Here is a 14,952-nt window from a genome sequence, read left to right as displayed (position 1 = left end):
ATAGATTCAAAATGACCTCCTGCTGATTTTCATGCATTTGTCTTACTATGAAAATACTGTTAGATTTTAAATTAAACACTTGAAAAGGTAGCCAAATATAAATAAACTAGAGGCCTGGTGCACGAAATTCATGCACGGAGGGGGGTTGTCCCTCAGCCCAGCCTGTACCCTCTCCAATCTGGGATCCCTCTCACAATCCAGGACTGCTGGCTCCCAACTGCTTGCCTGCCTGCCTGCCTGATTGCCCCTAACCGCTTCTGCTTGCCAGCCTGATCACCCCCTAACCATTCTGCTGCCAGCCTGTTTGCCCCCAACTTCCTTCCTCTGTTGGCCTGGTCACCCCTAACTGCCCTCTCCTGCAGGGTTGATCACCTCCAACTGCCCTCCCTTGCAGGCTTGGTCCCTCTCAACTGCCCTCCCTTGCAGGCCGGGTGCCTCCCAACTGCCCTCTCCTGCTGGCCATCTTGTGGTGGCCATCTTGTGTCCACATGGGGGCAGGATCTTTGACCACATGGGGGCAGCTATATTGTGTGTTGCAGTGATGGTCAATCTGCATATTACTCTTTTATTAGATAGGATAGAGGCCTGGTGCATGGGTGGGGGCCAGCTGGTTTGCCCTGAAGGACGTCCTGGATCAAGTGGGGGTTCCCTTGGGGTGTGGAGTGGCCTGAGTAAGGGGCCTGTGGTGGTTTGCAGGCCGGCCATGCCCCCTGGCAACCCAAGCAGAGGCCCTGGTATCTGGAATTTATTTTCCTTCTACAATTGAAACTTTGTAGCCTGGAGCAGAGCCAAACCTGGGGCTCCCTCTGAGGCAGGCAGCCATTTGTGTTGGGGTTATAATTGAAACTTTGTTGCCTTAAGCGGGTGAGCCCGGCCAGGGTGTGCGGAAAGCTTTGCTTCCCCTGTTGCCGCCGGCAACCCTGGCCTGCTCTCTCAAGCTCCATTCTGCTGCCATTTGTTTGAATTTGTTTACCTTCTATAATTGAAACTTTGTAGCTTGAGTGGAGGCTTAGGCCTGGCCAGGGCAGGCAGAAAGCTTGGCTTTCTCTGTTACCTAGGAAACCTTGCTCTCTGTGGCTGTAGCCATCTTGGTTTGGGTTAATTTGCATACTCGCTCTGATTGGATGGTGGGCGTGGCTTGTGGGTGTGTCGGAGGTATGGTCAATTTGCATATTTGTCTATTATTAGATAGGATTTCTGCTTACCCTTTTCCACCCTCCAAAGATAGCATAAAATAACATACTCAGCATCAAACAATAAGCACAAATACAAATATTCCTCCTTGCAGAACTTTTTTACAGTCTGTTCACTGGAAAGTTTCTGAAATTGTGAATAGGTTTGCAAGGGCTTGTAGATTGTAGCCTTCAATTACTAACAAGCTTCGTGAGTAACTGGCACATAGTATAGATAGTACATAAGAGGAGTTTTCTGGGGATGGTTTCTAATAGTAAGAATTATGTCCTGTCCCAACTTCCCTGATTATATCTTAGGTACCAAAAAGACAATGCTAAAGAAGGACAACTTGTGGGTTTTTTGTTTGTTTGTTTGTTTTTGTTTATTTGTTTTTTGCCTTTCTTTCATTCAGAGACTATGACCTGTTGTATCTCAATAGGCTAAAATCTATAGACAGCAGATGGGGTTGTGGAAAAAGTGTTAGGTAGCTCCCCAGGGCTGATGGAGCACAGAGCCTCCACTGTTCTCAAACTGGGAGATTTTCTTTTATATCATCTTTCTCTCCTTGGCTCTGCGACTCTGAAACCAGATTTTCACCTGAAATACAAAACACTTTGGACTTAATGGGGCAGCATACTGAATGCAGTTTTCAGTCATTGCTGATATTGTACAGGGACTTTAGCAATTACAAAGCTCTTTCACATGCATCACTTTATTTTAACCTCACAATAACCTTGTGAAATATGTCCATTTAAGAGTTTAAAAAAGCTGAGACTCAGAGAGCGAAAGTATCTTGCATGAGATGAAACTGATATTGAGACTAGAGCTATTGAATCTGAATACAGTGCTCTTTATATTAAATCTCACTCACCACCTCAGTTGTACAGGTAGAATAATGATAGAATGGCAGATACCGAAGCGTGATTATAAAAATGGAGGAATTTAAATCGTAAAGATAATTATGATCTGTCATTAGAGAAACTTTTTATTTTTTGTTAATCCTCACATGAGGGTTTTTCCCCCCCATTGCTTTTCAGAGAGAGTGGACAGAAGGGAGGAAGGGGGAAAGCGAGAGTGAGCGAGTGAGAGAGAAACATGGGTGTGAGAGAGACATATTGACTGGTTGCCTCCAACACTTGCCCCAACCCAGGGCAGGGATCTAACCTGCAACCCAGGTATGTGCCCTTGACGGGAAATCTAACCCACCATCCTTTCATGCTTCGGTGTGTGAGCTGATGATCTAACTACTGAGCCATAATGGCCATAGCTAGAGAGAAACTTAATAGTAAGGTTAATGAATCATAGAACTTGGTAAACAAGGGTAATGAAATAATTTGTCACTTACTGTGAAAACAATGTGCCTTCATACATGGTTGAAATAGAAGCTGCCTGGGATAAGACAATACATTAAAAGATTTAAAAATTCTAGAATTCTATAATTCCAGTATTACATCTAGACAATTTGAAAGACAACCAGTCCTTATGCAATGTCAAATATGGATGAACAGAAACCATTGAACCATGCTTGATTTAATCTTCATTAAGTACACATAATAAACTAAATTTGAGAAGGCATTATAAGGTTATATATACTATTGAAAATTAAATTTCATACCCTGAATAAAAGAAAAACTTTGTTCAGCTAGCAGTACTGGTGTTCAGTTACTGTTGTAGTTTAACTGATATGAGCAAGATAATTGCTATGATTGCCAAATCTCCACTTCTTTTTTCTCAGTTTTTTTATTAATTAAGCCCTAATTAATGTAATCATTAAGGTATTACATATGTGTCCATATCCACCCATTGCACTCCCACCCCACTCCCATACATGCCCTCACCCTCCAGTGTCCTGAGTCCATTGGTTATGCTTATATGCATGCATACAAGTCCTTCAGTTGATCTCTTACCTCCCCCCCACTCCCCAGCCTTCCCTCTGTAATTTGACAGTCTATTCAATGCTTCTCTGCCTCTGGTTATAATGTTCTTTATTATCCATGAATGAGTGATATCATGTGGTATTTTTCTTTCACTGACTGGCTTATTTCACTTAACATAATGCTCTCCAGTTCCATACATGCTGCTACAAATGGTAAGAATTCCTTCTTTTATAAAGCAGCATAGTATTCCATTGTGTAGATGGATCATGGTTTTCTAATCCACTCATCTACTGATGGACACGTAGGCTGTTTCCAAATCTTAGTTATTGTAAATTGGACTGCTATGAACATACGGATGCATATATCCTTTCTGATTAGTGTTTCTAGTTTCTTGGAATATATTCCTAGAAGTGGAATCACTGGATAAAATGTGAGTTCCATTTTTAGTTTTTTGAGGAAACTCCATACTATTATCCACAGTGGCTACACCAGTCTGCATTACCACCAGCAGTGTACGAGGGTTCCTTTTTCTCAGCATCATCACCAGCACTTGTCATTTTTTTATTAAGGTACGTGTACATATCTTACCAATGCCCCCCCCCCACTCCCATACATGCCATCACCCTCAGTATTTTGCGTCCATTGGTTATGCTTATATGCATGCATACAAGTCCTTCGGTTGATCTCTTATCTCCCCCACCTCTCCCTAAACTTCCTGCTCTAATTTGACAGTCTGTTTGATGCTTTACTATCTCTGTACCTATCTTTTTGTTCATCAGTTTATAATGTTCTGTATTATCCATAAATGAGTGTGATCATGTGGTATTTTTCTTTCATTGACTGGCTTATTTCACTTAGCATGATGTTCTCCAGTTCCATCCAGGTTGCTGCAAATGGTAAGAATTCCTTCTTTTTTATGGCAGCATAGTATTCCATTGTGTAGATGTACCATCGTTTTCTGATCCAGTCATCTGCTGATGGGCCTAGGCTGTTTCCAAATCTTAGCTATTGTAAATTGTACTGCTATGAACATAAGGGTGCATATATCCTTTTGATTGGTGTTTCCAGTTTCTTAGGATATATTCCTAGGAGTGGGATTACTGGGTCAAATGGGAGTTCCATTTTTACTTTTTTGAGGAAACTCCATACTGTTCTCCACAGTGGCTGCAACAGTCTGCATTCCCACCAGCAGTGCATGGGGGTTCCTTTCTCTCCGCATCCTCGCCAACACTTGTCGTTTGTTGATTTGTTGATAATAGCCATTCTGACAGGTGTGAGATGGTACTGCATTGACGTTTTGATTTGTATCTCTCGGATAATTACTGACTTTGAGCATGTTTTCATGTATCTATTGGCCTTCCTTCTGTCTTCTTTCAAAAAGATTCTATTTAGGTCCATTGCCCATTTTTTTATTGGATCATTTATCTTCCTTTTATTCAATTGTATAAGTTGCCTGTAGATGTTGGAGATTAAACCTTTATCAGTGATAATATTTGCAAATAGGTTCTCCCATACAGTGGGGTTTCTTGTTGTTTTTATGATGGTTTCTTTTGCTGTGAAAAAGCCTTTTATTTTGATGTAGTCCCATTTGTTTATTTTCTCTTTATCTTCCATTGCCCTAAGAACAGTATCAGTGAAGAAGTTCTTTCTGCATATGTCTGAGATTTTGCTGCCTGTTGTTTCCTCCAGTATTTTTATGGTTTCCCATCTTATGTTTAAGTCCTGTATCCATTTCCATTTTGAGTTTATTTTTGTGTATGGTGTAAGTTGGTGATCTAATTTCATTTTTTCGCATGTCTCTGTCCAATTTTCCCAACACCATTTATTGAAGAGACTGTCTTGGCTTCATTGTATGTTCATGTCTCCTTTGTCAAATTTTAATTGATCATAGTGGTTTGGGTTGATATCTGCATTCTCTATTCTATTCCATTGGTCTGTATGTCTGTTCTTGTGCCAGTACCAGGCTGTTGTGAGAACAGTGGCTTTGTAATATAGCTTGATATCTGGTATTGAGATCCCACCTACTTTATTCTTCTTTCTGAGGATTGCTGTGGCTATTTGGGGTCTTGTTTTTTTTATTCCAGATGAATTTTTGGAGAGTTATTTCTAGGTCTGTGAAATATACCGTTGGTATTTTAATGGGGAGTGCATTGAATCTATAGGTTGCTTTTGGTAGTATGGACATTTTAATGATGTTGATTCTAGCAATCCATGAACATGGTATGTTCTTTCATCTGTTTACGTCTTCCTCTATCTCTTTTTTCAGTGTCCTATAGTTTTTCGCGTATAGGTCTTTTACCTCCTTGGTTACGTTTATTCCTAGGTATTCTAATTTTTTTGGTACGATGGTAAATAGGTTTGCTTTTTTAGTCTCTCTTTCTGTAAGTTTACTACTGGTGTATAGAAATGCCATAGATTTCTTGTCGTTAATTTTGTTTCCTGCTACATTGCCAAATTCATTTATTAAGTCTGTTAGTTTTTTGACGGAGTCTTTCAGGTTTTTGATGTACAATATCATGTCATCTGCAAATAAGGACAGCTTTACTTTTTATTTTCCAATTTGGATGCCTTTTATTTCTTCTTCTTGTCTGATCGCAATGGCTAATACTTCCAGTACTATGTCAAACAGGAGTGGTGAGAGTGGGCATTACTGTCTTGTTCCTGTTCTTAGGGGAAATGGTTTTAGTTTTGCCCATTGAGTATGATGTTAGCTGTGGGTTTATCATATATAGCTTTTATTATGTTGATGTAATATCCTTCTATTCCAACCTTGTCGAGAATTTTTTTCAAGAAAGGGTGTTGGATTTTGTCAAAGGCTTTTTCTGCATCTATTGATATGACTATGTGATTTTTATCTCTCAATTTGTTTATGTGATGAATCACCTTTATTGATTTGCAGATACTGTACCATCCTTGCATTCCTGGGATAAATCTTACTTGGTCATGGTGTATGATCTTTCTGATGTACTGCTGGATCTGATTTGCTAGAGGATTTTGGCATCTATGTTCATGAGGAATATTGGCCTGTAATTCTCTTTCATTGTGTTGTCTTTATCTGGTTTTGGTATTAGGGTGATGCTGGCTTCATAGAATGAGCTTGGAAATGTTCCTTCCTCTTGAATTTTTTGGAATAGTCTAAGGAGGATAGGTTTTAGTTCTTTTTTGAATGTTTGGTAAAACTCTCCTGTGAAGCTGTCTGGCCCCGGGCATTTGTTTGCTGGAAGCTTTTTAGTGACTGCTTCAAATTCTTCCATAGTTATTGGCCTATTGAGCTGTTTAGATTCTTTTTTTTTCTATTGATTTTTTTAATTTTTATTTATTTATTTATTTATTTATTTATTTATTTATTTATTTATTTTTAAAATAAATCTTTATTGTTCAGATTATTACAATTGTTTCTCCTCCCCCCCCCCATATCTCCCCATCACCCAGTTCCCTCCCCGCTGTTGTCCTTATCCATAGGTGTATGATTTTTGTCCAGTCTCTTCCCATACCCCCCACACAGACAACCCTTTCCCCCTGAGAATTTTCAATCCACTCCCATTCTATGCCTCTGATTCTGTTATGTTCACCAGTTTATTCTGTTCTGCAGATTTTTAATTCACTTGATTTTTAGAATCACTTGTTGATAGATATTTGTTGTTCATAATTTTTATCTTTACATTTTTCTTCTTTTTCCTCTTTTTAAAGAATACCTTTCAGCATTTCATATAATACTGGTTTGGTGGTGATGAACTCCTTTAGCTTTTTCTTATCTGTGAAGCTCTTTATCTGCCCTTCAATTCTGAATGATAACTTTGCTGGGTAGAGTAATCTTGGTTGTAGGTTCTTGCTATTCATCACTTTGAATATTTCTTGCAATTCCCGTCTGGCCTGCATAGTTTCTGTTGAGAAATCAGCTGACAGTCGTATGGGTGCTCCCTTGTAAGTAACTAACTGTTTTTCTCTTGCTGCCTGTAAGATTCTCTCTTTGTCTTTTACCCTTGGCATTTTAATTATGATGTGTCTTGGTGTGGTCCTCTTTGGATTCCTCTTGTTTGGGGTTCTGTGCGCTTCCTGAACTTGTAAGTCCATTTCTTTCACCAGGTGGGGGAAGTTTTCTGTCATTATTTCTTCAAATAGGTTTTCAGTATCTTGCTCTCTCTCTTCTGGCACCCCAAAAATTCGGATATTGGTACACTTAAAGCCATCCTGGAGGCTCCTTACGCTATCCTCACACTTTTGGATTCTTCTTTCTTTCTGCCTCTCTGGTTGGGTGTTTTTTCTTCCTCATATTCCAGATCTTTCATTTGACTCTTCGGGTGCGGTGGTCTACTCTGTATATTCTTTATTTCAGACAGTGTATGCATAATTTCTGACTGGTCCTTTTCCATTTTTTTGGTATTCTCATTTAGGTTCTTGAAGGTCTCTTCAAGTTTCTCAGCGGTTTTTAGAAGATTCTTGAGTAACCTTATAAATATGGTTCTGAACACTGTCGTCCATTAGTTTGCTTTCATCTATTTCTGCTACTTGTGACATATTTCGATGTCTCCACATTTTGGCTGCCTCCCTATGTTGATGGAGTGGCTTTGTGTGGTCGGTGACCTATAGGGGCCGGTAGCTCAGCTTCTCCAATCACCCTAGGTGGTCGCTCTTGGTACTCCCCTTTGTGGGCTGAGTGGAAAGTCTTGGTGTAGTTAAAAGCCCTGATTGCTGTTGGTACACTGGGAGGAATTGACCTCCGGTCCAATTGGTTGTGAGGACCTGCTGTGTCTATAACGGAAAAATTTCTATGCTGGAGACACAGTAGGGCTTTGGTGCTCACTGAGTCTGCCTCTTGAATGTGTCCCTTATGAGAGTGGTTGAAATCTGGTGTCGTCCACACTGACAGAAAAGTCACTCTCACTCTCCGACTGGCCGAGAGTCCCGTAGGCGTCTGGGTCTCCCGCGTGTCCCCAGAAACTGGAGTTCAGAGTGGTTGGGATTGTTGGTATCACTGGCAGGAATTGATCTCCAAGCCAGTTGGCTGTGAGGATCAGCAGTGTCTCTGCTGGGAAAGCTTCTGTGCTCAGCTTGGATGGGGCGGAGTCTCAGGGTGGCGCAGACAAGCTTCGTTTCCCATCTGCTCCGCCCTTAGAGGGGTGGTTTCTCCGTGCCCGAATTAATGGCTGCGCGCCCCTGAGAGAAGGCAGCTTTCGAGCCTCTCCCGTTGCCTAACACACCAGTTTCTCCCCAGCTGGGGCTGGATTTCAGTTCAGACCAGAGGTTTTGTTTTTCTCCAGAACGAGAAATCCAGTCACTGGGAGGGCTGTGCTCAGCTTGGATGGGGTGGAGTCTCAGAATGGCGCAGACAAACTTGGTTTCCGTCCGCGCCGCCCTAAGAGGGCCGGTTTCTCCGTGCCCTAATCGATGGCTGCGCGCCTCTGAGAGAAGGCAGCTTTGGAGCCTCGCTGGCTGCCAAACAGACCAGTTTCTCCCCGACCGCAGCTGGATTTCAGTGCAGTTGGGAGGTTTTGTTTTTCTCCCAAACGAGAAAGCTAGCCACGCAGCGTCTGCTGCCCTCCCTCTCCGTGTGCTGCGCGTATTCAGCCGCCCGCCCTTTCCGCGCTCACGGATCTCCGCACCTCCACAGCTCCTGAGGCTCAGCGTCCCCCTCTCTGTTTTTCCTCTAGTTGTAAGTTTTCCACTCTGCCAGCTTTCTGGTGGATCTGGACGGTGTGCACTCTGTTTTCCAGTTGTAGTTTCAAAATTGTTGTGGTAGGCAACAGTTAGGTGTTTACCTTATGCCACCATCTTGGTTTCCCCTGTTCTGGGTCAGTTCTCCAGTGAGGGTCCAACTCAGGCCTGGAGGCTCCACTCAGCTACCCGGCTTCTGGGCAGCAGGGGAGGTTTGGGGTTCAGGCAGATGGGCTGTCAGCAGCCGTCCCTCCTCTTGATCTGCGGTCAGGGGCTTCGGACGGGCCCAGCCATCGCCCAGCTCGACTCCTAACCACAAAGGTGGCTGGTGCAAGGCTCACTTCTGCGCCCTCCGTGCCACGGCCCAGCCTTTAGATGCTTTCTGATTGAGTTTTGTAAGGTTATATTTGTCTAGGAATATGTCCATTTCTTCCAGGTTGTCCAGTTTGTTGGAATAAAGTTGTATGTAGTATTTTGTAACAATCCTTTGTATTTCTTTGGGGTCTGTTGTTATTTCACCTCTTTCATTTCTGATTTTGTTTATTTGGGTCCTCTCTGTTTGCTTCTTGGTGCCTTGGCTAGAGGTTTATCAATCTTGTTTATCCATTCAAAGAACCAGCTCTTGGTTTTGTTGATCTTTTGTATTGTTTCTTTGGTCTCTATGTCGTTTATCTCCACGCGGATTTTTATTATTTTCTTCCTTCTGCTTACACTGGGCTTTTCTTGTTGCTCTCTTTTAACTCTTTGAGTTGTAGGGTTATGTAATTTTTTACCATTGTTTATTGTTTTTTTTTGCAGTAGGCTTGTAGAGCTATGAACTTCCCTCTCAAGACTGCTTTCGCTGTGTCCCATAGATTTTGGATTGTTGTGTTTTCATTGTCATTTGTTGCCATGATGTTTTTTATTTCTTCCTTGGTCTCTCTGGTAATCCAGTCATTGTTTAATAGCATGCTGTTTAGTCTCCATTTGTTAGACTTTTTTGGATTGTTTTTATTGTAGTTGATTTCCAGTTTTATGCCACTGTGATTTGAGAAGATACTCGGTATGATTTCTATCTTCTTGAATTTGAAGAGACTTTGCCTATGTCCCAGCATATGGTTTATCTTTGAAAATGACCCATGTGCACTTGAGAAGAATGTATATTCTGTGGCTTTGGGGTGGAATGTTCTGAAGATGTCAATTAATTCCATCTGGTCTACTGAGTCATTTAGGATTTATGTTTCTTTGCTGATTTTTTGTTTAGAGGATTTGTCCAATGGTGATAATGGGGTATTAAAGTCTCCTACGATAAGTGTATTTCTGTCAATCTCTCCCTTGATATCCTCCAGGATTTTTTTTAATGTATTTGGGTGCTCCTGTATTGGGTGCGTATATGTTTACCTGAGTTATTTCTTCTTGTTGTATTGCTCCCTTTAGTATTATGAAGTGGCCTTCCTTATCTCTTGTTATTTCCTTCACTTTGAGATCTAATTTGTCAGATATAAGTATTGCTACCCCAGCTTTTTTTTCATTTCCTTTCACCTGCAGAACCTTTTTCCATCCTTTCAACCTCAGTCTGTATGTGTCTTTTTCTCTGAGGTGGGTTTCTTGTAGTCAGCAGATATATGGGTCTTGTTTTCTTATTTAATCCATTACCCTGTGTCTTTTGATTGGGGCATTTAATCCATTTACATTTAAAGTTATCATTGATAGGTATTTATTTGTCGCCATTCTTAATCTTTACCCCTGTGTTCCTTCTTAGCTTTCTATATTGTTTTTTACAGCAGACACTTTAACGTTTCTTGCATTGCTTGTTTAGTGGTGATAAATTCCCTTAGTTCTTTTTTGTCTGTGAAGCTCCTGATTTCACCTTCAATTTTGATTGATAGCCTTGCTGGGTACAGTATTCTTGGAATCAGACCCTTCCTTTGCATGACTTTGTATATTTCATTCCATTCCCTTCTGGTCTGATGAGTTTCTGTTGAGATATCAGTTGCTAGTCTGATGGGGGTTCCTTTGTATGTAACTTTCTGTCTCTGTCTGGCTGCTTTTAAGATTCTTACTTTGTCATTGGTGTTTGCCAATTTAATTATAATGTGCCTTGGCATCAGTCTTTTGAGGTTCATTTTGCTTGGGACTCTGTGAGCTTCTTGGATTTGTGTGGGGTTTTTCTTCCCTATATCGGGGAAGTTTTCTGTCATTTTTTCTTCAAACAGATTTTCTATTCCTTGCTCAGTTTCCTCTCCTTCTGGAACCCTTATTATGCGGATGTTATTTTGTTTTGTGTTGTCCCACAGTTCCCTTAGGCTCTCCTCCTGCTTTTTAATTTATTTTTCTAGAAGCTGCTCTACTTGGGTATTTTTTCCCACCTTGTCTTCTAGCTCACTGATGAGGTCTTCTGCTTCTTGTAGTCTACTCTTGATGCTTTCTACTGAGTTCTTTACAGCAGCGATGTCATTTTTCATTTCTTCTTGCTTCTTCTTTATTTCCTCTTATTTCTTACTCATATTGTCGAATTTGTCTTCCATTCTTTTCAGCCACCTTATGACCATTTCTCTGAATTATTTCTCTGACATGTTGTTAGCCTTTATTTTGTTTACATCCTTTTCTGGTGATGCCTGCTTTTCTTTCATATGCTGGCTGTTTCTTTGTCTCTCCATGTTCTCTCTTCTCTGGATGTCTGGTTGTGTAGTTATCTCTCTCCTGCATTGATTTAAAGGCACAAAATACAACACAACCAGGTACAAAACACAAGACACTGATAAAGAAATGTATTCATGCTATTGATAACCCTCAATAAAGGTGACCACCAGAGAAAGGCAAATTAGGGAATAAGAGAGAAAGAAGAAGAGGATACAAAAAAAGGAGTGTCAGAATGTAATTGGGAAAAGGAAGAAAAAAAAGTAAGAACGAAAAGAAAGAGACTAAGTAAGAAAAGGTGACCAAACTATATATATTGGGAGAAAACTCCAATAGAACAGCCACTAATCCCAGCAAATGACAGCAACAAGTACCTGGAGATTAATACAAACTACCAACAATAACTAATATCAAGCGAGGCAAGGGAAAACAGAAGCAAAAAGCAAACAAAAACAAAGTAAACAAAAAACAAAAAACAAATAAGCAAAACAATCTCACAAAAATGCATAAAGAATCGATATAGTCAACATTCAAGCAAACAACAGCATAAGGACAGAGAGAAAAACAATTTTTTGGATAGTTAAGGCAGAGAAGAGAGAGGTGTGTATGGACTTGGAGCAGGGGATTGGAAATTAGATATATAAGTAGGGTGATATTTTAACAGGGGGCAAACAGAAAGAATAGGGAAAATCTAAAGCACGAAAAGGGTAAGTTAAACAGGACACCAAATGGGGAAAAGTTAGGAAGAGAGTGATGGCATCAAGGTAGAGTTGAGATAGAGTAAAATGATGCAAAAGGAAAGATGATAATAGAATGTAGAACACTAATCCCAAAGTAAAATAAAGTGAAAATAAAATGACACTTTAAAAAAAGGTAAAATAGAGAAACCAAGATGGCGGCATAGGTTAAACACCTAACCTACAGCCTGGCACAACAATTTCAAAAATACAACCAAAAGTCAAAACGGACATCATCCAGAACCACAGGAAAGCTGGCTGACTGAAATGCCCACAACTGGAAGGAAAGAGAAAACCACAAGGAAAATCAGAGAAGCCGTAAAAGCCTGTGGTATGGAGACACGTGCAGAGACACGAGCCCGCGCGCGTGCGGGGAGGACGGAGCCAGAGAGGAAGGGGCGGCTGACGGCCTGGCTGGCGTTCTCTGGCGGGAAGGAGATAAAAGCGCCAGATTGTGCTGAACCCCAGCTCCGACTGCACTGAACCCCAGTTCCGGGCAAAACCCTGGGAAGCCGGGCTCATGCTGGGGGAGTCTGGGCTGTGGGGCGGAGGCACAGAGGAGTTGCGCCGGAGCCGCACACGGGAATGTGCGCAGAGGAGGGACTGTTGCCTGTGCTGCTGGATTGCCCTAGCGGGAAGGAGACAAAAGCTCCGGACCGTGCTGAACCCCAGTTCCAACTGCACTGAACCCCAGTTCTGGGAAAGACCCGGGGAAGCCAGGCTCATACTGGGGAAAACTGGGCTGTAAGGCAGAAATGCAGAGAAGCGGCGAAGGGCAGAGCACCGGAGGCGCGCACGGGATTGTGCGCAGAGGATGGTCTGTTGACCGTACCGCTGAATCGCCCTGGTGGGAAGGAGACAAAGCGCCAGACTGCGGTGAGCCCCAGTTCCGACTACACAGAAACCCAGTTCTGGGTGAGAATCTGGGAATCCAGATTCATTGGGGGAGAGACTAGACTGTTTGGCAGCACGCGAAACTCCAGGGCGCTTTTCTCTCAGAGGTGTTTGCTGGGAGTACAGAGGGACACTGAGACACAGGAACCTCATAGGGCGGGGCTGACGGGAAGCCAAGGCTGTAGGCTCCGCCCTGTAACTCCGCCCCATCCAAGCTGAACACAGAGGCTTTTACAATTTTGCAAGTCTAGTTGAATGGGGCTGTCTCCCGACATAGACACAGCTGATCCTCACAGCCAGTTGGACTGGAGGTCACATCCTTCCAGTGTACCAACAGCAATCAAGGCTTAACAACACCAAGACTTTGCACTCAGCCCACAAAGGGGGGTATCAAGAGCGACCACCTAGGGAGATTGGGGAAGCTGAGCGATAGGGAGGCAGCCAAAAGGGGAAGACACCGAAACAGGTCACGAATATAAGGGATGCTGTAATTCCTGCTGAGGAGCCTCAGGCAGTAGCTGACCTACACTCCATTGGAGACCCAGAAACGAGGGCATCTAGTGGTCGGTGTGAGAGGACACCAGATTTCAACCACTCGCATAAGGGACACATTCAAGAGGCAGACTCAGTGAGCGCCAAAGCCTTGCTGCACCAAGACCCGGCCCATAAACGTGTCTCCCGCACAGCAACTCTTCCTTTATAGACACAGAGGGTCCGCACAGCCAAGTGGCCTGGAGGACAATTCCTCCCAGTGACACCAACAACAATCAAGACTTAACTATACAAAGAAGGACCAAGATGGAGGCATAAGGCAGAAGACTGATTGTTGCCTACCACAACAATTTTGAGACTATGATGGGAGAGCAGAGCAGACACCATCCAGAACCACCGGAGGGCTGACTGAGCAGATGCTCTACAACTAGAATAAAAGAGAGGGGTACGCGGGATGAAGCTGATGCCGGTGACCCAAAGACCACACTTTAAAAACTACGGCTCAGGCGACACAATGGCGGCCTGGAACGTGCTCGGCGCAGTTCCCCCAGTGGTCTCCGGCTGAGGGGAAGGCTCCACTCGCTGCCGAGCACGGACAGATGAGCCCCTGGGAGACATGGGGTGGGAGACTCCGCGCTTGCTGACCTCCGAGTCCTTCAAGAATCTCAACACCCCGGAAGCGGCCAAGTGCGCACTCTCGGTGACCGGCCACCGCTGCAGACCCAAGGGCCGACGCAGCCACCCCGGACCAGCCCGCTGCCGCGCACCGGGCACACCAGAGCTTCGCCGAGCCCGCCGCCCAACGAGTTCTGCAGTGGCTGCCCTGGAGCTCTGAGAAAATGGCCGAAGGAATTGCTGAGAGGGAATTGACCAACAGGAATTGGGATCAAGAAGACGAAACCCCGCTGGGTCCCGGATCCGGGTGAAGCTGCGCGCCCCTGGGTCCGGGTGAGGCTGGGTCCCGGGTCCAGGTGAGGCCATGTGCCCCTGGGTCCGGGTGAGGCCATGCACCCCTGGGTCCAGGTGAAGCTGAATCCTGGGTCTGGGCGAGGCCGTGGGCCCCTGGATCCGGGTGAGGCCACGCGCCCCTGGGTCTGGGAGAGGCCACGTGCCCCTGGGTCCGGGGGAAGCTAGATCCCGGGTCCGGGCAAGGCCGTGTGCCCCTGGATCCGGGTGAGCCTGGGTCCCGGGTCTGGGTGAGGCCGTGTGCCCATGGATCCGGGTGAGCCTGGGTCCCGGGTCTGGGTGAGGCCGTGGGCCCCTGGATCCGGGTGAGCCTGGGTTCCAGGTCCGGGTGCGGCCATGGGCCCCTGGATCCGGGTGAGGCTGGGTCCCAGGTCTGGGTGAGGCCGTGGGCCCCTGGATCCGGGTGAGGACACACGACCCTGGGTCTGGGAGAGGCCACGCGCCCCTGGGTCTGGGTGAGGCCACGTGCCCCTGGGTCCGGGGGAAGCTAGATCCCGGGTCCGGGCGAGGCCGTGTGCCCCTGGATCCGGGTGAGGCTG

The 14,952-nt window shown here is 44.3% G+C and overlaps 1 protein-coding gene across 1 annotated transcript in view; it reads right to left on the bottom strand.

Annotated features, from left to right (window-relative positions):
• Positions 1–1,577: 1,577 nt before the first annotated feature.
• CDX4 (caudal type homeobox 4) overlaps positions 1,578–14,952 on the bottom strand; it is a gene marked incomplete at both ends in the record, with an annotated part of 58,763 nt that continues 45,388 nt past the window's right edge. Inside the window, 4 exon segments of the mRNA XM_079764545.1 lie at positions 1,578–1,613; positions 1,617–1,680; positions 1,682–1,719; positions 1,723–1,770. Of these exon segments, the coding sequence (XP_079620671.1) occupies positions 1,578–1,613; positions 1,617–1,680; positions 1,682–1,719; positions 1,723–1,770 (186 nt within the window).

This window comes from Cnephaeus nilssonii (genome assembly GCF_951640355.1).
Source record: "Cnephaeus nilssonii genome assembly, chromosome: X".
Lineage (NCBI taxonomy): Eukaryota > Metazoa > Chordata > Mammalia > Chiroptera > Vespertilionidae > Cnephaeus > Cnephaeus nilssonii.
Note: the sequence above shows the minus strand (reverse complement) of the source record. Positions and strands in the feature narration are given on the sequence as shown.